Below are 23,050 nucleotides of genomic sequence, written 5' to 3' on the forward strand. Positions count from 1 at the left end.
TGTGCAAACATCTCTTCAAGACCCTGCTTTCAATTCTTATGGGTGAGCACTTTTTTAGTAGAATAATTCCAGGCAATAAATACAGAAGAAATGAAAGTAGTAGAAATCACCATTTTTTCAACCCCTAATGATGTATCTAAGATGCTAAGACCATTAGGAGAGAAGTTCTTGGGGAAATTCACAATGGATGGAGCCAACCAATGCCCCAAAAACCCACTGATCAATTTTAACATGAAAGGGAGAGAAAGAGAAGCAACCAGATATGTTGTTATGGGTCTCCTGGAGAGACAGAGACAGAGAGACAGAGACACAGAGAACCTTGGGCCTGTTCCCTCCTCCAGCAACAATTAGGTGGGCGCTAATTCACTGTGACTGGTGTCTCTATAAGAAGAGGAAAATTGGGACACAGACACACACAAGAGAAGAAAGCCATATGAAAACAGAGGCAGAAATTGGAGGGATGCGGCCACAAGCCAGGGGACGCTGGGGCCCCAGAAGCTGGAAGAGGCAGGAAGGACCCTCCCCTGGAGCCTGCAGAGGGTGTGTGGCCCTGCTGTCACCTTGATCTCAGACTTCTGGCTCCAGAATTGGGAGAGAATATATTTCAGTTGTCTTAAGCCCCCCAGTCTGTGGTACTGTGTCACAGCAGCCCCAGGAAACACACAATACCTGACCAGCACACCTCAAACCTGTCAAAGTCATCACAAACGAGGAAAGTCAGAGAAACCATCACAGCCCAGAGGAGCCTAGGGAGATGTGATGACCCATGTCACGTGGGATCCTGGATGGGGTTCTTGGACAGAGAAAGGACATTAGGGAAAAACTAAGGTAGTCCAAATAGAGTCTGGACTTCAGTTAATCAAGTGTCAACATTGGTTCATTAATTGTAAACAAATGGGGCCGGCCCCGTGGCTTAGCGGTTAGGTGCGCGCGCTCCGCTACTGGCGGCCCGGGTTCGGATCCCGGGCGTGCACCAGCGCACCACTTCTCCGGCCACGCTGAGGCCGCGTCCCACATACAGCAACTAGAAGGATGTGCAACTATGACATACAACTATTTACTGGGGCTTTGGGGTGAAAAAATTTAATTGTAAACAAATGTACCATATTAAGGTAAGATGTTAATAATGGGGGAATTGGGTTTGGTTTTATAAAGCCACTCTCTGTACTATCTTCACAATTTTTCTGTAAACCTAAGACTATTCTAAAAAATAAAGTTTATTGTTTTTAAGGTAAAATAAAAGGTATTGAATGAATCATAGGATCTTGGCTCTGCCACCTCCCAGGTGTGTCGCCTTAGTCAAATTATTCAGTTTCTCCGTGCCTCAGTTTCTTCAGCTGTAAAATGGGGGTGATAGGGCTGTGCCACACGGGGCTGCCCTGAGGATGGTGGGGGACCACGGTCTGGAGTATGCGGAGCTATCGTCTTCTTCACTTTCATCAGAGATGAGTGATGGCTGCTGCTGGAATTTGGGGTGAGTGGCAACAGTGGGTGGGCTGAAACATTGTCCCCACGCCCCCTGACTGGGAGAGTCATTGGACTGCACATCCTGGCTCAAAGTGTGCACAGTCCCGCATAGCTCTGGCTACTTTGCCCTGCACAGGTGGGTGGACAAGTAGAACTTTTTTCCTTCCTTCGCCATCTTGCTGCCCCACCTGGGAAAGGAGCCTGAGAAGGGATCACAGGGGGATCAACAGGACGCCCCTAAGAAATCACAGGTCTCCAGAATGTCATCCTTTAATGTCCCCCAGGCAAGGGGCCCAGCAGAAGGTGAGGGAATAAATACCAAAGGATGTTAAGATGCAGGGAGCCTGGATCCCAGCCTGGGAAAGAGCGGTGATGCCTGTGGACCTCGGTTTCCCTCGTCTGCAAACTGGGGCAGGACACACTTGGAGCCATGAGGCTCTGAAAGGGCAGCGTCTTCCAGGGGTGTCTTCCCCGGCAGAAAAGGGAAGTGCCAGCGGTACCCAGGCCTCAGGCTGGAAGGTGTCGCCTCCTGTCCGCTAGGGGGCGCCAGAGTCCACATCCCTCCGCCTGGAGGACCACTCCCCCGGTCCTGGGGCGTGTGCATCACCCCCAGGGGGTCCCAGGGAGGGGACATACCCCTGCCCAGGAGTGGACATACCCGGCTGTGGGGTCTGTCCTCCACCCACCAAGTCCTCAGTCCCCTGCTCTCTTCACCTTTTCCTCCACCATGGCATCCCAAGTGCTCCCTCTCCGGGGAGGTAAACTGAGTCAAGGGAGGCAGAGCAGGGACTGGGCGGCGACCAGCTTTCCATCTCCGACTCTCTCGTGGCCCTTCCGCCACCTGAGCCTGGGGCTGGAGCCCCAGGGGGCATCCAGGCGGACCTCCTGCCCACTCGCCCGCAGGTCCCGCCTGCCATGCGCGGCCCGAGCCCGGGGGCGGCGGGGCCTGGGTCACAGCAGGTTGATCTCGTCCAGGTATCTGGCCAGGACCGAGTCCCGCACGTCCTTGAAGACCTTGCGGATGTTCTGCGTGTCCGTGGCGCACGTGTAGTGGCTGAAGAGGCGCCGGGAGCGCATGCCCTTCTGGTCCCCGTCGGCGCCGTCCATGCAGCCGGCATACATGCCGACGTACATGTCCCGGATGAAGTGCTTGGCCGCCTCCGCGTCCTGCTTGGGGCCTGCGGGGCGGGGGTGGGTGGTCAGGGCACGCGGGAGACCCTCCCTCTGGGGACCCTCTTCCCTAGATGGGCAACATCAGGGAATCAGGGCGCCAGGGACCACCCACCACGGTTCCTACAGGCGGTCGCCATCTTTGGTCTTTCTGGCAAGTCACATGACTCAGGCTCAGCCAATGGGAGCATCAGGGTAGGGCCTGGGTCAGTCACATGAGCTGGAATGGACGAATGAGACTCGGCTCTGGGACTTTGGGCAGAACTGTGTTAAAGAGACACCCTCTCTCTTGGCTGGGCTTGGAGCTGGGGGGATGGGAGGCTGGAGCTGCAGAAAAAGACGTCTTGGGGAGGTACAGATGGGGAAATCAAGGCCAGGAGAAGGGGAGGGCTGGCCTCCCTCGTGAGGCACATGGGAGGCCCTCTCTCTATATATGTTGAAAGTGCAACGTGAGTTAAGGGCTTCTGGCTCCCAAATCCTGGCTCTGCTACCCACTAGTTGGGTTACCTTATACATTAATCCTTGTCACCTCTGTGAACCTCAGTTTCCTCATTTGTAAAATAAGGATCAGACCAGTCCCAGGCCTCTCAGAGTTGTTGTGAAGATTCAATGCAATCATGGCGGGGGCTCCGTGCTTAATAATCGGAAGCCGTCATGAGTGTGTGCTACCATCAGGCAGGTTAGCATCGTGGTGAAGGCCTGCCAGCTCTGAATCCAGACAGCCTGGGTTGGAATCCTGCTTCTGCCACTCAATGGCTGTGTGACTTTTGGCAAACGACTGCACCTCTCTGTGCTTCTGTTTCCCCACGTCTATAGCAGTAAGAAGAATGAGTCCTACTGCACAGACTTTTTTAATGAGAATTAAACAAGTCAAGATAGGAGGGTGCTAACATGAGTGTTAGATGTGTTAGCTGTTGTTATTGGTTTCTTATTATTGTCACACACCCAAGAGCCAGAAGTTGGCAAAGGATACTCCAGCCTTATTGGCTGGAAGAAAAGGATGACTCAGGGGGGTTCTCTTTGACCTGAAGAAAAAAAAAATCCCTCAAAACCATCCACTTTATCCCTGTTCCCAAACTCTGCAAGCCATGGGCCCACTCCCAGGGCTGCTCAGCTGGGAAGGGGGTAAGGGGCATCCCAGCCACCATCCTGGAACAAGTTGACATCTGTCACCCAGACCCTGAGTCTTACGGATATGACTGGCTGGATTAGTCACCTGGGCTCTGAGATCTGACAAGGCCAGGGGTCAAACCCATGGTGACGTCACCAAAGCTTAGTCTATGCCAAAGATGTGCTAAGGGCTTCATCTACCACGGTTGCTTGTGTATTGGGGTGAATAGTGTTCCCCAAAATTCATGTCCACCCAGAACCTCAGAATATGACCTTATTTGGAAATAGGGTCTTTGCATATGTAACTAGTTAAATTGAAATGAGACCATACTGGATTAGGGCGGGCCCTAAATCCAATGACTAGTGTCCTTATAAGAAGAGGAGAGACACACAGAAGCAGAGAGAAGGCCATGTGAAGACAGAACAGAGATTGGAGTGATGCAGCTATAAGCCAAGGAATGCTAAAGATTGCAGGCACCACCAGAAGCCAGGAGACAGGCCTGGAACAGATTCTCCCTCAGAGCTCCAGAAGGAACCAGCCCTGCAGACACCTTGATTTCAGAATGCCGTATGTATCACAGATGAACTTACCCACCTCAACCCTTCCCAAATTTCTGACCCACAAAATCATGAGCAAAGTGAAATGGCTGGTTTAAGCCCCTAACTTTGGGGGTACTTTGCTACCCAGCTAGGATACTTCTTCAAGCTCCCTTTATCCTCACAGTGGCACTCTGGGGAAAGTGCTGGCTAACACATCCCTTCCCTGGATTCACCAAAACCCCTAATCCTGTAAGATTTACCAAATGGTGCCCAACACGTACCAGGCTCCGCTCTGGTAGCTGGGGCCCTTTGCACCTCGGCTTGCGCTGAAAGTTTGTTCCGCCAACCTCTTTATGCCCTTTGTACTGTCTTGACAAATTACACTTGAATGAGACACTGCACAAATCTATTAGCTACAATCACAACACGTAAGAAGGTTGTATCTATGAAAACTGAGCCTTGTGCTTTGGAAAGACTTGTTCAAAACTCAGCCACAGATTTTTTTTTCAATTTGCTATCCAATTAGATACAGATGAGATGACTGTGAAAAATTAGAAAAAAGTTTCAGAAATCCAGGCAGATTCTGGAAACAGTTTTTGATGCCTTCTGGGTATAGTTTATGACAAGGAACTCTATCCAGCAGACCCACACTCAAAAGATCTATAGTATACGTCTTGTTAGAATCCCCCACTTTAAGCAACTGCCTTGAGGACGAAGGCTTCTGTGATTTTATCCCCATTCTACAGATGGGGAAACAGAGCAGAGAGAGGGTGGGCAGTGGAAGGATCTCGAACTCAAGTCTGTCCGATCGTATTTGAAATGCCACTGACTTCAGGCTGGAGGAGGGCCTCGACCAGCATCTCTCTTGGGATCTGCTTTTGGGAGATGAAGAGTATAGAAAGTTCTAGAACCACTCACCCTGGAAGCTGGGAAAGTAGGTAGCCAGGTGAGAGGTGGGGATCTTCTCCTCCAGGATGTCGGTTTTGTTGAGGAAGAGGATGATGGAGGTGCTTTTGAACCAGGGCAGTTCCAGGATGGTCCCAAACAGGGCCAGGCTCTCCTTCATTCGGTTCTGGGTCGGGGGGCAGAGGCAGGTCATTGCTCCAGCCGGCCAGCTCGGCCCGAACAGGAGCCCTCCCCTCACGTGGAGATAGGGCTGTCGGACCCCGTCCAGGGGCTAAGGGCTCCCCAATTCCTGCCCAGCTGGGTCTGAGGGGGGTGTGCTCATGCTTTGCTGTGGCCAGATGCCCGTGTGTGCCCGACATGGTTTTGTGCCTGAACTGGATTGACTAGTGTCCCCCTCAAATTCATGTCCACCCGGAACTTCAGAATGTGACCTTATTTGGAAATAAGGTCTTTGAAGATGTAATTAGTTAAGAGGTCACACGGGAGTAGGGTGGCCCTAAGTCCAATGACTGGTGTCCCTAGAGAAAGGGGAAGTTAGGACCCAGGGAGGACGCCACATGGAGATGGGGTGATGCGCCTACAAGCCAAGGCACCAAGATGCCAGGACCCCCAGAAGCTGGGAGAGAATGGGACAGATTCTCCCTCAGAAGGGCCCAGCCCTGCCGACACCTTGATCTCGGACTTCCAGCCTCCAGAACCGGGAGAGGACAAATTTCTGTCGTTTCAGCTTCCCACTTTGCTATGGCAGCCCTAGCCAACGGGACACCTCGTGTGGCTGGATTTGAGCAAGAGCTGTGTCAGAACGACCTCAAATTCGTTCCATCTGATTCAACCCGAAACTCCGAATGGTAACATCTGACCCTCAGATCCTGAAACTGCATGAAACCATAACCCCTAGAAGTGCACGCTCCAGAGATGATAATGTGCCCGACCTCCACACCCGGCTGTTAATAGAAGAGTTCACACTTGGAAAGAAGTGATCCCCAGTCTTTCTGAACACCAGCAGGACGGGACGCTGCAGTGTGAACTGTTTTCCAGGGACAGCTTGTGTTGTGCTTCTGGGGGGGCCGTGTCCCCAGCTTGAGCATCCCTCAGTGTGTGTGTGTGTCTGTGTGTGTGAGTCTGTGTGTGTGCGCATCCGGGGTCCTGGCTACACAAGCGCTTGTGGGTCTGTGTCTTGGTCTTGGGGCTCAGTGGTCTAATCACGGAAGAGTGGACAGCAATGCTCAAGGCCACTGTGGACACACACAGGCCGCTTCAAGAGCGACCTGGGGCCTCCTGCTCAGCTGCGGGTCCCTGGACCATCGAGGGGGAGAAGAGCAGAGGAACCGGCACCCCCACACCCACGGAGGCCCCTCACCTCTTGGTTATTTTCCTCCAGACACTGGTCATACTCGCTCAGCGAGGCCAGGTAGATGAGGGCGATCACGTTCTCGAAGCAGTGGATCCACTTCTTGCGTTCTGATTTCTGGCCCCCGACGTCCACGATCCTACGGGGAACCGCCCTCTTTCAGAGCCCAGGCCCAGTCGGGACCCCGCGACGTGGCACCCCAGACCCCAGTCACATCTGGGACGTGTGAGATCAGTATTAATAGCAGCAAGAATGTGTGCCAGCCGCTGGGCTGACGCTTCTTGTGCATTCTTGCATTTCACCCCCATGGGGCAGGAATCACTATTATATTATGCCCATTTTACAGATGGGGAAACTGAGGCACAGCGAGGAGAGGGGACTGTCCCGAGCTTCTACTGCACCAGGCTGCCTGATTTCCACCCCCGTGGCAGAGGACACATCTGGTGTCTGGTCATGGCTGGGTGGCCCGGAGGAAATTGTGCAGTGTCTGCAGAACTGTTTCCCCATTGGCAGAATAGGGTGCCGTGCTCTGGCTGGCCATGGGAGTGTCCACTGGGGACACAGTTGGGCAAACGCCATCCCCTCTTGTGTGGACCAGAGCCAGGGTCCGGCTCCACCCCCACACACTGCAACAAAAGGCTGAGTGCTCGCCTTCCTGTTCTCCCTTCTAAGAAATGCGGGTCACTGATAACAAACCCTGCGTCATTTCCCGGGGACACGGCTGTTACTCAGGCGGCCGATGCGAAACGCCAGAAGCCACCGAGCGAGAAGTGACTTGCCCCGTTGTACAGGAGGGGAAACCGAGGCAGGTGCCTGTGGCTCCTGATCCCTGAGGCCAAACCCTCCCACGCGTCTTCAGACTCCCTCAGACCCCATATCCAGAGCGGGATGAGGATGCGGTGGTTGAGGGGGGGGCTCTAAAGGCCAAGACGGATGGGGGGCACTACCCCCTAGGCTCCTGTCTCGCAGTCTCAGTTTCCTCTGAGCCCTCACTCCACTGATTAGCCTCTCTCCTCGGCCTAAGAATGTCCTCAAGTCTCCCCACCTAAAAATCCCCTCCTCAGACCAGCCTTCCCTGTGAACGTCCCCAGCCTCTACCTTCACTCCTAAACTTTTACCCATCCCTCCATCCATCCACACATCTATCCATCTATCCATCCATCCTTCCATCCATTCACCCATCCATCCTTCCATCCATCCATCCATCCATCCATCCATCCATCCATCCATCCATCCACCCTTCCCTTCTCCCGTCCATCCTTCCATCCATCCATCCACCCATCCATCCATCCATCTCTCCTTCCATCCGTCCATCCATCCATCTATCCATCCACCCATCTATCCATCCATCCATCCATCTAACTACACATCCATCCATCCATCCCTCTGTCCATCCATCCACACATCCTCCTTTCATCCATCCATCCATCTATCCATCCACCCATCCACCCATTCATCCTTCCATCTTTCCCACCATCCTTGCACATTTACCAACATCCACTCTGACCTTGAGCAGATCACTACTGAAGCAGGAGAATCAAACTCACCCGCTAACCTGGTGTGGCTCTCCATCTAGTGGAGGAGACCCACGGCAAACAGATAAATTATGAACTTTCCTGGTGAAGACTACTGCATGACAAGAGGCCAGAACAGCATGTTTTGGGTGGGAGGTGGTCTAGGGAAATGAGGGACTCAACAGGGGTGGGTTGAACACAACCCCTGTCTCCCGCACCTTCCACAGCTCCCCGCCATGAGCCCCCAGACATGGACCTTGCTAAGGTCACCCATGACCCTCTAATGGTCCTAGAAGTCACTTCTCTCACTGTTTTCTTCCTGACCTCTCCTTGGCCTCTGACAGTGGCCCTCACTCTCCCTGGACGACCCCTTGCTGCACTGGCCACCCATACCTCTGCCTTCCAGCTCAGGCCTGTGTGTGTCCAGCCGCTTCCCAGATGCTCCAGACCCCTCAGACCTGCCTAAATGACTTCAGCGTCTTCGCTAACACCCCCCACCCTGCCAGCCCCATGGTGGCTCCACCATCTACCCGGCCATGTTGATGGGAAATCTGGAAGCCATTTTTGTGTGTGTGTGTGAGGAAGATCAGCCCTGAGCTAACATCTATGCTAATCCTCCTCTTTTTGCTGAGGAAGACCGGCCCTGAGCTAACATCTATTGCCAATCCTCCTCCTTTTTTTCCCCCCAAAGCCCCAGTAGATAGTTGTACGTCATAGTTGCACATCCTTCTAGTTGCTGTATGTGGGACGCGGCCTCAGCACGGCCAGAGAAGTGGTGCGTTGGTGCGCGCCCAGGATCTGAACCCGGGCCACCAGTAGCAGAGTGCACGCACTTAACCGCTAAGCCACCAGGCCGGCCCTGGGAGCCATTTATGACTCTGCTCCAATTCCCACACTCATCTGGTCCTGCCCATTCACCATCACAAACAATTCTTGCACCATCCCCTCATTTCCACTGCCCTGGCCCTTACCAGCCCTTCCTGCCTGGACCCTGGCTTCTGCCTCCTTCTGAGTCTCCTGACCTCCAGCCTGGCCCCCTCACTGACCACTGGATGGGTCACCCTCTGAGCTTCCCAGCCCTGAGTCAATCCACAATGTCTGTCTCTTTCTGCCCAGCAGCCCCTTAAAGGTGGGCACTGGTAAACTCCTATTCATCCTTCAATGCCCTAATAACAATGTCCCCTCCTCCAGGAAGACCTCTCCTACTAGAGCTCTGGTGCCTCACTCTGGGCTCTTCCAGGTCCCAGTCCTAACTGCATGGGGGACCGGAGGTGTCTGTGTCCAGCTTTGCCTCCTTCATCCTGGAAGCCCCTTGAGGGCTAGGACTAGGAAACTCCTACTCATCCCTCAGGTCCCCAGATCCTTTGCCCCTCCCGCAGGAAGCCTCCCCAGCCCCCAGGCTGTGCGCTCACCGCAGGTTGGTTTTCTGCACGGAGAAGCAGTACTCGTTGATGCCGGTGGTGGGCATGCGGCTGCGGAGCACGTCCTGCGCCGTGGGGATGTAGCCTTCCTCGGTGATGCGCTCCAGGTGGGACAGGTAGCTGTGGGGCGAGGATCCCTGAGGCCTGGCCTGGCAGCCTCCCTTAGCTTCTCAGACCCCCCACCCAGGGCCCAGCGAGGACCCTGCTGGGGGCGGGAAACCCTTGAGAAGGGGTCAGGATCTTGGGGTCTGCAGGTGGCCCAGGAGCAGCACCCCGAGGCCATGGGGGTGTTGGGGAGAAGTGGCTTCACCCTCAGAGCAGCGTGACCCCGAGGACAGTGTGACGGCGAGAACAGTCCCTGGGGAGGGGTGTCACCTTGGGGGAGCTGTCACCCCAGGAGTGGCACTGTCCCAAGAACAGCGAGGGCCTGGGAGCAGCAGCTGTCAGGTCACCCTAGACGCCTGGCACCGGTCCGGGACATGTCACCCCAGAAATGGTGTCACCCTGGGGCAGCGTCACCCCAGGAATAGGGCCAGTCCAGGAACAGTGTCCCCCCAGGAACGACATCACCCTGGAGCAAGACCATCCCCGCAGCACATCTGCGCGGGGGGACCTCCCCCGGGACTGGGTCTTCACTGGCTGCGCCTCGGCCACGGCTGTGCCCAGTGCCCGCCTCGCTCCCCGCCCCCGGCCCATCGCCCGGGACCCCAGACTCACTACACGGCCGAGTCGAGCAGCTGGAACTCCCGCCGGCGCTCATAGCAGGCCCGGACCCCGGCGTCCCTCCACAGCCACTGCATGGCCACCGCGCAGCACTTCTCGAACGTGGTCACCTTGTAGGGGTCCTGGCTCATGACCAGGCTGGCGTAGTGCTGGGGAGGGACGGCCCAGGAGGGTCAGGGCGGCTGTGGGGCGGGGCTCCCCCCCAGACGACTCCCAGAGCCCCTCCCCTCCTTCCGGCACCACCCCTCCTTCCCATCCCAGAGCCCCCTGCCCCACACACACCCAGCCTATTCTCGCTCCCTTGGCCCCTCTGATTACTCCTTCCTCCCTCCATGCATTTATCCACAGAGGGCGCGCCCGTGGACAACCCCCACCCCTCCGGCCCCTCCTGTCCCCCCTTCTTCCCCACAGCAACCTCTGCTCTGCCTGCCCTCCCGCCTTCCACCAGGAACAGGCACCAGTGTCGTTCAGACCTCCGTGATGGCCCGTGTGTGTGCAGGCGTGTGTGTTTGGGTGTGCACACGTGTATGCACTTATGTGTGTGCATGCATGCATGCGTGTGCGCGTGCGTTTGTATGTGCACACGTGTGTGGCTTGTGCTCCTGCACATGTGTGTGCATTGGTGTGGGTGTGTACTTGCATGTGACTTTGTGTGTGCAGGTGTGCATGTGTGTGCATCTGTGTGTGTGTCTGGGTGGGTGTGTGGCTGTCGTGTATGCACTTCTGAAGCACCAACCCCAAACCTCATTGTCTGGAAGTCGGATATGGATGCCAGAGGAATGCAGAGCCCCGGCTAGGATCTGGGACCCCAGTAACAAGGATGCTTTGCTGGGTTTCAACTTGGCCATCCCTCTGCATCGGGCCGGGCAGGCACAAAAGACCACCCCACGGAGGCGAATAGCTGGGTTGGGGGCATGTGGGAGAGAGTGGTGCCAGGTCTTCTCCCTACCACATTCAGGCCTCCTGCACCCAGGCTGGCCCAAGCAGGGCCAGGAGGAGAGGACGCTGAGCCTGCCATGCCCCTCTGTGACCCCCAAAACTGCCCCAACTCTTCACATGAGCTATGCATCCCTTTTGTGCTTATATGGAAAGTGGTTACGTCCGGGTGTCTGGTGACAGCTCAGTGGGAATGGATAATGCCTGGGTGTTTGTGAATTACCTCTGTGTAGGATCAATTAAAAAGTGTGCATCCTGTTATGGGCTGAACTGTGTCCCCCACCCCTGCCGTCTGCAAATTCATATATTGAAGCGCTAACCCCCAGGACCTCAGAATGTGACCTTATTTGGAGATGGGTCTTTGCAGAGGTGATCAAGTTAAAATGAGGTCATTAAGTTGGGCCCTGATCCAATATGACTGGGGTCCTTATAAGAGGAGTAGAGGAGGACACAGACACGCACAGAGGGACGACCACGTGGGGACACAGGGAGACGACGGTCGTCTACATGCCAAGGAGAGAGGCCTCAGAGGGCACCAGCCCTGCCGACACCTTGATCTCAGAATTCTAGGCCTCAGAAACTGTTGTTTAAGCCACTCAGTCTGTGGTACTTGGTTATGGCAGCCTGGGCAGACTAATACACAGCCTGAAAACATATTGGCTCCAAAGTTTTAAAAAACACAGAGACTCAAAACGAGTAATAATTTTAAAAGCAAAAATTTAGGGAAACATCCTTTAAAAATTCACGGTAAAAATTATATTTAATGAAGCCCTTGAATAGATCTTAGTGTGCTGTGATTGAAGTGAATGAGGGTCCTTTGAGGATCTTAAAAGGCAGGAGACTGTGCCTCTGAGCCTGGGAAGGAGACAAGCATGTCCACTCTCGCCACTAATTAACACCACACTGAGGTCCCAGCCAGTGCAATAAGACAGGAAAAAGAAATTCAAGGTGTCAGGTTTGGGGCCGGCCCCGTGGCTTAGCGGTTAAGTGTGCGCGCTCCGCTGCTGGCGGCCCAGGTTCGGATCCCGGGCGCGCACCAACACACTGTTTCTCCAGCCATGCTGAGGCCGCGTCCCACATACAGCAACTAGAAGGATGTGCAGCTATGACATACAACTATCTACTGGGGCTTTGGGGAAGAAAAGGAGGAGGATTGGCAATAGATGTTAGCTCAGGGCTGGTCTTCCTCAGCAAAAAGAGGAGGATTAGCATGGATGTTAGCTCAGGGCTGATCTCCGTCACAAAAAAAAAAAAAAAAGTGTCAGGTTTGGAAAGAAATAAATTACACTGAGGTAATTCACAGCTGAGATGACTATAATGTAGGGAATCCAGAATAGTCTAGAGATAAACTATTAGAGTAAACATGTGAACTTAACAAGATCCCTGAATGCAAAATCAGTAAACAAAAATCAAATGTGTGTCTATACACTAACCACAAACTACTGGAAATTTTTTAAAATTTAAATCCCACTTACAGTAGCACCAAAAGATATCAAAAACCTAGGAATAAATCTAACAATAGATGTGAAAGCTCCCTAAACTAAAACGGACAAAACGTCGCTGAGAAAAAATTTTAAAGCGCTAAATAATGGGAGGGATATACTATGTTCATGGATTGGAAGACTTGGTGTTTTTAAGCTGCCAACTCTCCCCAAGTTGATCTACAGATTCAATGAAATCCTAACCAAAATCCCAGAAAGGTGTGTGTGTGTGTGTGTGTGTGTGTGTGTGAAAATTGACAAGATAATTCTAAACTTTATATAGAAATGCAAGGGGCCTGGAGTAGCCACTGCAATTCGAGAGAAGAACGATGTGGAAGCATTTACACCAGCGGATTTCAAGACTATACTAGGAAGCTACAGTCATAACACATAGTGATATTCACTCCAAGGTGGATAAATAGACCAATGGAACAGAACAGCAAGCATTAACAGATCCAGACACAGGGGGGACACCTGATTTATCACAAGGGAGACACTATAGAACAGGGGAAAGGATGATCTTTTCAACAAATGGTGCAGGGACAATTGAATATCTGCATTGGGAAAAAAAAAAAGGAAGGAAATTTGATGCCTGCCTCACACCCTACACAAAAGTCAATTCTAGGTGGGATGTAAATTTAAATGTGAAAAGACAGTGATAGAAAAGTTCATCATGACCTTGGGGTAGAAAAGTATTTCTTAAACTGGTCACAGGAAAAAAAAAAAAAAAACATTAACCAGAAAAGATTGGTATGTTAGACTTCAAGACCCGGAAAATGCAAGGAATAGATGGGGAGAAAATATTTGCAAAACATATAACTAACAAAATGCTCATATCCATCTTATACAAAGAATTTGCTACAAATCAGTAGGGAAAAACTGATGAACGTCACTTTTTTTTTTTTTTTTTTTAAAGATTTTATTTATTTATTTTTTCCCCCCAAAGCCCCAGTAGATAGTTGTGTGTCATAGCTGCACATCCTTCTAGTTGCTGTATGTGGGACGCGGCCTCAGCATGGCCGGAGAAGCGGTGCGTCGGTGCGCACCTGGGATCCAAACCCGGGTCGCCAGCAGTGGAGCGCGCTCACTTAACCACCAAGCCACGGGGCCGGCCCCAACGTCACTTTTTTTTAAGTGGGCAAAAACAAAATAAAAATGGGCAAAAGATTTGAACATTTGCTTCACAAAAAAGACTACCCAGGTGTCCGGCAGACATATGAAAATGGGCACAACCTCATTAACAATCAAGGAAATGCAAATCACAGCCACAATGAAATTCCACCAGGCACCCCCGGGACGGCTAAAACCAAGGGACAGACAGCGCCAAGTGTGGGGCCAGGACCTGGAGCACCAGAACTCCTCATGTGCTGCTGGTGGGAGGGCGATTTGGTGCAACTGCAGGCATACCTCATTTCATTATATTTTGCTTTATTGCATTTTGCAGATATTGTGGTTTTTACCAGACCCTCCACCAGCAAAAAGCTTACGGCTCGCTGAAGGCTCAGATGACGGTCTGCATTTTTTCGCCATAAAGTATTTTTTTTTTTATAATTTTATTTATCTATTTTTCCCCCAAAGCCCCAGTAGATAGTTGTATGTCATAGTTGCACATCCTTCTAGTTGCTGTATGTGGGACGTGGCCTCAGCATGGCCGGAGAAGCGGTGCGTCAGTGCGCACCCGGGATCCGAACCCGGGCCGCCAGCAGCGGAGCGTGCACTTAACTGCTAAGCCACGGGGCCGGCCCAAAGTATTTTTTTAATTAAGGTACATACATTGTTTTTTAGACAAAATGCTATTGCAGACTTATGAGAATACACTGTAGTGTCAACATCACTTTTGTACGTGCGGGGAAACCACGAAATTCGTGTGACGCGCTTTATCGCGTTGGTCTGGAATGGAACCCACTATAATTCCGAGGTCTGCCTGTACTTGGAAAATAGTTTGGTGTCTCCTTCTAAAGTTAAGCATACACGTCCCTCACGCTCCAAATCTATTTCTAGGTAGAAACCCAAGAGAAATGCATATCTTTTCATCATATATCTGCAGGTGAACCCAATGTCCAACATTAGAATGGGTATTTATCCAATAAAGTGCAGCACAGTCTTATGGTGGAAACGAACAGACCACGACTATGCCCCAAAAGATGGATGAATCGCAGACACCGTGGGACACCAGAAGCCAGACAGAAGAGAATATTCTGGATAATTCCACGTATGAGAAGTTCGCAACCTAGCCACCCAATCTGTACCGCTGGGACACAGGACGGCAGTGACCCTGGGGAGGCAGTGATGTGGGGGAAGGACCTAGAACTACCATAGCCTCCAGCAATGCCCCCTCTGAGGGTTTATCCAAAGGAGCTGAAATGGGGTCTCGAAAAGATATGTGCACACTATTCACAATAGCCGAGGTGCGGGGATCAGGTAACGTCCCCCGAGGATGGAGGCATAAGGCGAAGGCAGCGTGTGCACACAGTGGGATAGGATTCAGCTGGGGAAGCAGCAGCCTGGAACCCCCCAGAGGGTGTTCTTAAGGGGACATGGCCTGAACCTGGGGGTCTTATGGGACAGCTCCCCCCCCAAGTCCCAAGGGAGGTGACACCGCCTGGGAGGCCCCAGCATGCTCACCTTGCTCTCGGGCCTGCTGAAGGGGATCTGCAGCCGGTCCATGGCCTCGAGCATGGCGCGCATGGACACGAAGATGTTCTGGTAGACCAGGGGCCGGAAGCCCTTGCGGTCCTCCTCCGAGTAGCCCGCCCCGTGGATGATCCGCATCTGCTTGATGAATGTGCTTTTCCCGCTCTCGCCCGTGCCTGCGGAGACGCCACATCGGCTCAGCCCTCTGGGGGCTCCAAGGCCGGACACCCCCTGACCCTGGGGGTTCACATCCTGGCTCGGCCAGAGCTGTGCTCTGTGACCCTGCGCCAGTGCTAAACCTCTCTGTGCCTCAGTTTCCCCACCTGTAACACGTGGATCACAACAGGCCCTGCCTGCTGATCCATGTGAGGTCTAAATGAGGCCCTTGCCAGGTGCTCCGGGAGGGGTCTGCAAACTCCGGCCCGCGGGCCGAATCCCGCAGGGCACCTGTTTTTGCATGGCCAGTGAGTTTTTACCATTTGTGTGATTTCTACATTTCTAATGCTTTTCATGGTTACGGTTTTTACATTTTTAAATAGTTGAAAGGAATCTAAAGACGACTATTCCGTGACACGTGAAAATTATATGAAATTCGGGTTTCAGTGTTTAGAAATAAAGTTTTATTGGCACACGGCCACACCCATTTATGTGGTTGTTTTCTGGCTACAGCGGCAGAGTTGAGTGGTCAAGTAGAGAGAATCTGGCCCACAAAGCTGAAAATATTTACTATCCGGCACTTTACAGGAAAAGTTTGTGGACCCCAGCTTACAGCCTGCCTAGACATAGGAAGTGCCACAGAAGTCTTCACTATTAGCAGGAGTTGTAGTATTTACTGTAATAATAATTACTATTATTACTTGCTATAATAATTTCAGGTAGAGAGACTTTTCTGAAGGTAATAAAATAGGATAAATAGGGTAAGGAATGATCAGGTGACCACCAGAGCTGAGGGTCAAGGAAGGCCTCTCAGTGGGGGTGGCTTGTGGGGCTGAGATCTGAAAGCTGGGAAGGTAGCTCTCCGGCCAAGATCTGCGGGAAGAGCTTTCCAGGCAGAGGGCACAGCCTGTGCAAAGGCCCTGGGGCAGGACAGGGCTGGCGTGTTGGAGGAACAGTGAGGAGCCCGTGTGGCTGGAGCAGAGGGAGGAGGGCAAGAGAGGGAGGAGGGAGGGCAGGGAGGGGACGGGGCAGGTCATGCAGGCCTGGTGGGCCACAGGGAGGAGGTGGGCTTCTCCCCTGAGGGAGGTGGGAGCCCTGGAGGGCTGTGGGCAGAGGAGGGGGACCTGACTCGGGGGCTCACAGGTGCCTTCTGGTGGGGGCTGCGGGGAGGACAGACTGTGGGGACCTGGGTGGAGGGGACTGAGCTGGTCCAGGTGGGCGACGATGGGGGGTACCAGGTGGCCGCAGTGGAGCTGGAGAGAAGGGGACACATTGGAGAGATATTTGGGAGACAGAATCTCCACGACTTTGTTGACGGACCAAAGTAGGAAGGGGGTCCTTGCAGGGCCATCTAGAGAATTTACGGCTCCACATGCAAGATGAGGCCACAGGGCCCTTCTGAGCGCGGGGCGCTGTGAGACTGCCCAGGTGGCACACCCGTGACCCCGGCCCTGGGTCTGTGATGCTAACACTGGAATCTTCAAGAGCCCGGAAGCTCGAAGGCTGGGCCTCCTGCTGTCTGAGCTCTGAGATCTCCCCCTCTCTGGGCCTCTGTTTTCTCATTCATAAAATGGGCGCAATAGTCAGGTGGGAGGTGTGGGGCCGGGAGGCTCCTCCAACAGCTCCTGGAGACGCGGCCTGGGGTCCTTGCAGGGACGGGAGGGGCTGTGGTGCCGGAGAATCTGGAGCAGCAGCACAAAGGGAAGGGGTGGCCTGGTTGGAGCCCACAAAGAGGAAACAGGATCAGAGGGAGAGGAGCGGGGAGGAGAGGAGGAGCGTGTGGGAAGCGGAGAGAGAAGAGGAGCCAGGATCTCACATCCGTCCCCCACCACCACGCGGCCAGGGGCTCCCTGTCCCCTCCCGGCCCCCGGCCCAGCTGAGGACGGCGGGGGCAGGTCTGGGGTGACACCAGGCGTTCATTAAGCCCACTGGACTCGAGGCCCCAGAAAAAGAGTGGCTTTCTCTTGCCCACAAGGGTGTTAGTTGGGAAACTAACACCCCAAATATCTGGGGGTGTGGGCCAGGCGCGGGAGCCGACAGCAGGGCAGGATGCTCCTCGTCTGCCCCTGGGCCTCGAATCATCCTGGGGGGCTCTGCTTTTCCATGGGGCTCAAACCACTGAAGCATTTAGGGGTAAAAAGATGTCAGGCCTGCAACTTACTTGCCAACAGTTCAGGAAAAAAAATGAATATGCACATATTAAATATATAAATGTACGGTAAATAAACTCTAGACACAATGATGTATTATATAAATTACAAGTCTATGCACATACACGTTTACATAGTGTGCATATGCGTATATATGTCCAGAGAGAGACAGAGAGGAGAGAGACAATAAAAAAAGGTAAAATGTGAACATTTGCAGAATCTGGGTGCAACTTCTCTCTGAGACTGAAAGTCTTTCAAAATAAAAAGTTAAGAAACGGGGAAAAAAAAAAAACCCAGCAATTTGAGATGCTGGACTGGATAGTGAAAGGGAAAAAGGGCCTTGGAGGAAACACCAGTGAAGCCTGGAGTTTGTAGTTTCGTTAATGGTCACGTCACGGGTTCCCAGGTAATGTCTCGGCTGTGACAGACGCCCTGGGTCCTATCAGAGGCGCACGTGAGGGGAAGCGGGTCATGGGGGAAAGGGGACTCTCTGTAGCTTTGTCACTTTTCTGTACATCTAAGGTTATTCCAAAATAAAAAGTTTCCTTAAAACAAAGAAAACCACCCCCGGGTCTGCCATCTGAAGCTCTCCAATGTGAGGCCGTGTGTGTTGCAGATTCTGGAATTTCTCGGATTTTAGGAGAGGACGCGTCAGGTTCACTAAATATTCCTGCAGGGGAACATCTGAAGGTCACAGTCAGCGAGAAGAGCCCACAGCCCCGCTTCCCACCAAGGGACCTGAGGGGCCATCCCGTCTTTGGAGCTCTGGCAACTTGGGGACGACAGAGGTGGCTGTGAGCCCGGGGGCCCTAGACTGAGTGCTCCGAGGTCCTGGGAGCCCCACAGGACCATTTCCCCCAAGACTCACGGCCCCCCTTTCCATATGGGGAAACTGAGTCCCAGATGGGTCCGAGGGGATTGCCTTGGGCCATGGAGCCGGTGGGTGGCAGAGATGGGACTCAACCCCGATCCTGTCTGAGTCCAGAGCCTGTGGGCTTTTTAATTATCACACCGGGAAGTTCCCCGTGTGCTGCCTAAACAATAACAACTACATCAGTAATAATAACCATCACCATCGTCATCACGGCGAGCCAAGGTCCTCTGTGCGCTGTTTCCCCATTCACGGGGGGCTCAGAGAGGTGAGGTGACTTTGCCAGGGTCACACAGCTAGTAGAGGAGCAGAGGCGTAAACCTGACGGGTCCTTCACCAACAAGACGGGACACGGCCAGTCGACTGGGCCAGGCGTCACCAAGGCATCAGCTGCCGTGGTGTTTCTATGGGACGCTCGGACGCCGGCCGGCACTGAGCCCCCGCCGGGGACTGTCCCCTCTGAACTCCCTCCTGGTTGCCTTGCAAGTCCGACCCCGGGTCTCCCCAAAAGTGCAGAGAACAGAGGTCTCGGCAAGCGACAGTTCGCTTTGTAGCCATGCACTGATTTTTCTTCTCGTCTCTTCTGTCTCATTAAAGGAAAAAAAAAATCCTGGTCGCCACCCACACTGGAGATTCTGTGACTCACGGACGGGTCAGCACCTGAATTCTGGAAAACTCCACCGAGTGGAACCCCCTGGCTGCAGCCCATGACTATCCTTGAAGCCACTGAGGATTCTGGAGCCTGTCCAGCCGCCTGATCGTGGGCTGCGTGGGGCGGGGGGCTGCGGGGAGAGCGTGTCCACCTGGTGTCGCCGCGCAGCCCAGACAGGAAGTGGCGGCTTCCTCCTGGGGCTGGACGAGGAAGTGGGACCCGGCAGACACAGGAGCAGCCGTGCCAGGCCCCAGGCATCGCGAGACGGCCGGGAGGCCCCTTCCACGGGGGCCGGCAGCCCCGCACCCCCACCCGCCCCGGGAAACAGGGCGACAGGGGCACAGGGAGCCAGGCCCGGGCAGCCACAGGGGCAGGCGGCTCAGCTTCTACGTCCAGCTGGGCCTCAGACCAATCCTGCTGCCTCCCTGGGCCTCAGTTTCCCCATCTGTCATGGGGGTTCTGTGGCTTTTCTCTCCCGAGGCCCATTCACAAGGTGGTCAGATTTTGGAACCGGAATTCTAGGCTCAGATCGGGCTGTGTGACCTTGGGCAAGTCGCTTCACCTCTCTGGACCTCGGTTTCCCCATCTGGGAATGCGAAAAGGACTTGCCTCAAGCGCGGCAGACAGAGCCGGCTCCTTTCTGCCTCCTTCTGACCCTTCCCCTCCCCGACACGGTCCTCAGTCTGTCAGGGACAGACCCCCGGCCCCGTGGCCAACTTCCTCAAAAGGACCAGCCACCTCCAGGAAAAAAATAACTTTTGGATTCAATTCCTGTTTTCAAGAAAGGGAGGGGGGGGCGGAGGTGGCCCGCAGGCTGGGATGGGGGTGGCGTGAACCGCAGTCCCCAGGGCTGTCCAGCTGCCACGGTCAGTGCTGGGGACATGGGCAACCCCCCTCCCATCCCTGTCCCCCCACCCGGCACCAGCAGAAGGGGCTGATTTGGGGCGGGCTGTGCCGTGGGCAGAGTGGGGTGGGGCAAGGGACCGTCGGGGCTCCAGGAAGATGTGGCACAGCTCTGGGTGGAATCGCCCCGGAAACAGGGTTCATTCATTCATTCATTCATTCATAAAGCATGCAGTGGGCGTCTACTGTATGTCAAGTTCATTGTACTCCGGGCCTGGATGCTGGGGATACAGGAGTGAATGACAGACACAGTCCCCGCCCCTGTGTTGTCCACTGTATACACGGAGAGACAGACGATAAACAAATAAACAAGCGAACACCCCAGAGTGTTAGCAAGCGAGTACTATGAAGAAAAGTCACAGATGAAGGAGAAGGATGGGGCTGTCTTGGTAGCCGGGGAAACCGGGGAAGACTTCTCTGAGGAGGTGACACTTGAGCTGCGACCTGCCTCGAGTGGGAGCGCCAGCTGCACAAAGGCTTGGGTGATGCTGGGAGCTCTTAGCAGGGAGAACGGCAAGTGCAAAGGCCCCGAGGCACAGACAAGTGAACTCGAGATGTGCAAGGAAAGATCCCTAACGTGGATAAACTCTTGCCTGACGGGTCAGAGAAAGGGAGCTTGAGACACAGAATGAGACAGGGCCCATCACTACAGACCCTACAGACAGAGGAACGTTATAAACAACTCTATGCCCATAGATGCGACAACTTCAAAGAAACAGCCAAATTCTTTGAAAGATGCCAATAGCCAAAGCTCGCTCAAGAAGAAATAGATGGTCTAAATGGCCCTATTTACTAAAAAATAATGAGTATCGTAGGTCACATACATTATTAATATAATAATAGCCACCAGTGAAGGTGCGGTTCCTGGGTCCCTGCTCCCACTCACATGGGGCTGCCCCTCCCACCTCGAGAGGGAAGAGAGAGGGTGACCACGCCGATGACTGGCCTGTGTGCCCAGGGCAGGCAGGTGTGACTTGGGGACACCCAGGCCCTTCCCCAGTCCCCCACCCAGGGCTCAGGGGGTCCCAGGAGACCCTCCAAGGCCGGCGTCCCTGGGTTAGGCCTGCAGGAGTAGACACACGTGGGCGACAAGACTTGAGGCTCCAGAGGTCACCATCTCAGAGCCTCACAATCTGCCCCCCCCAGTCACCCCTACTCTGTCACCGCGTTTGCCGTTCTTCCTGGCTCTCCTCGCTGCCGGAAACGGTATCTGCTTGTTAGTTCACCGGCTTAACGTCTGTCTCCCTCACCGGAAGGTGAGGTCCCCACGAGTTACTGGATGCATCTCCAATGAATGAATGAACCGATCGATCGATCGATCAGAGACGCTTGACAGCGCTCTGTCCCAAGGACCCGGGTTAATCAACTTCCGGAATGAACCCAGGTTGAGCCCCCCCTGGGCTGGCCGGCCGCAGCAGGGAGAGAGAGCCGGGCTCCTCATCACCTCCCCGTGACGCAGCAGCCAGTACGGCACACTGGGCCTGCCAGGCAGCAGCAGGGTCCCTGCCGGGCCACATGGCTGAGCCACCTCTGTTCTTGCAGATGACCTGCAAGGTGGCCACGCCCAGGGGCCGGGCACGGTGCTCACCCCTGTAGACAAGGAACTGGGCCACTCTGGCCCTCGGTCTTCTCATCTGGAAAATGGATTCCCAGGCTCTCCCGGCCCCCAGGGGTTTTGAGGGTCCCCTCCTCGGGCCCTCCTCCTGCTCCTCATCCTTGTCCTCCTCCCGCCCCTGCCCGCTGCCCACCCCAGCCGGGCCCTGGACTCACCCAGCAGCAGTAGCTTCAGCTCCCCCCGGTCCCGCTTCTTTTGTTCCAGGAGGATCTTGTTGATCTCCTGGTCGATCCGGGCGGCCGTCTTCTCGTCCTCGGTCAGGCACCAGGGGCAGCAGCGCCAGGTCAGCGAGCGGGCCATGGTCGGGGCCTCAGAGGGCGCCAGGCGGCATGGCCCCGGCCCCCCTGGGGAGGGCACCCCCCCCCGGCCGGCTCCGGGGAGGCCTCCTAGCAGCCAGGTGCGAAGGGGCCACCCCCTAGAGACCCCCGATCTCCTGGCCTCGGGCACCCGGGTGGCCCAGCTCAGCGAGGCCTGAGCGCCAGGCCCAGGGCGGGGCGGCAGAGGAGGAGGAGGAGGAGAGAAGGTGGGGCGGCTCAGGGCTCCCCACCCATCCTCAGACCTGCCCGGGCCTGGCCAAACAGGTTGACGGGTGACACAGAGATGAGGTGCACACCCCGGGGAGGGCGGGGCCGCCCCACTGCAGTCTGGGTCCCTCCTTCCTCATTCTGGAGACGGGGTGGACTCCATCCTCCCCGGCCTCTGGCACCGCCCCCTCTCCCCGCCTCCGAGCCGATGACGAGCAGTCATCACAATACCAAAAATGATCTTTTTTCAAAAGGAACAGTGGATTCTGGTGTGGGGGGCACCTGCTGTGTTCAGTGCTACTGTATTGACTCATTTCCTGTGCACGCCGCCCGCCCCGAGTTACCGTTATCATCCCCATGTACAGATGGGTAAACTGAGGTACAGAAACGTGAATCCACTTGCTGGGGGCCGCGTGGCTGGGACGAGACAGGGCTGGGAGTTGTGATCACCTGTGGGGCCCCAGGGTCTAAACGCTGCCCAGGCAGCTGTGGGGAGGGGCCGTGCATTCTTCCTGCATATATTGAGTGCCTACTGTGTACCAGGCATTCTAGACACAGCAGGGAACGATATGACAGAATCCCTGATCTCTCTGCCTAATGTTCTAGCTAGAGACAGATAAGGAAAGATATTTTAAAAAAATATTCGAGCCTGTCGGATGGCGATAACAGTCTCAGCGAAAAATAGAGCAGAGAAGGGGGCAGGTATGTTGGGGGGCTCGGGTTGGGGTTTTAAATAGAGGGTCAGGGAAGGTCACGCTGATAAGATGACCCTGGGGACCAGGAGGAGGAGTCAGATGGCAGCCTTGCCAAGGACGTTCCCAACAAGGCCAAAATACCTCCCTGTCTGGACCCCCATGGTCCTCAGGACCCTAGAAGTCAGATGGGGACGTGGAGGGTGCACACATTGCTGCTTCCTAGACCCTCAC

The 23,050-nt window shown here is 54.5% G+C and overlaps 1 protein-coding gene across 1 annotated transcript; it reads right to left on the reverse strand.

Moving 5' to 3' along the window:
- Positions 1 to 1,721: 1,721 nt before the first annotated feature.
- GNA15 (G protein subunit alpha 15) lies at positions 1,722 to 22,672 on the reverse strand. Its single transcript, XM_004441326.3, has 7 exons — positions 21,756 to 22,672; positions 15,245 to 15,429; positions 10,197 to 10,351; positions 9,471 to 9,599; positions 6,554 to 6,683; positions 5,206 to 5,359; positions 1,722 to 2,645 (listed from the first exon to the last, which is right to left on the reverse strand). Exons 1-7 carry the CDS (start codon positions 21,898 to 21,900, stop codon positions 2,419 to 2,421), a joined length of 1,125 nt encoding a protein of 374 aa, XP_004441383.1. The 5' UTR covers positions 21,901 to 22,672; the 3' UTR covers positions 1,722 to 2,418.
- Between the last annotated feature and the right edge of the window lie 378 nt (positions 22,673 to 23,050).

The sequence above is a fragment of the Ceratotherium simum genome, chromosome 39 (genome assembly GCF_057802395.1).
Source record: "Ceratotherium simum simum isolate JZ-2026a chromosome 39, ASM5780239v1, whole genome shotgun sequence".
NCBI classification, from domain to species: domain Eukaryota; kingdom Metazoa; phylum Chordata; class Mammalia; order Perissodactyla; family Rhinocerotidae; genus Ceratotherium; species Ceratotherium simum.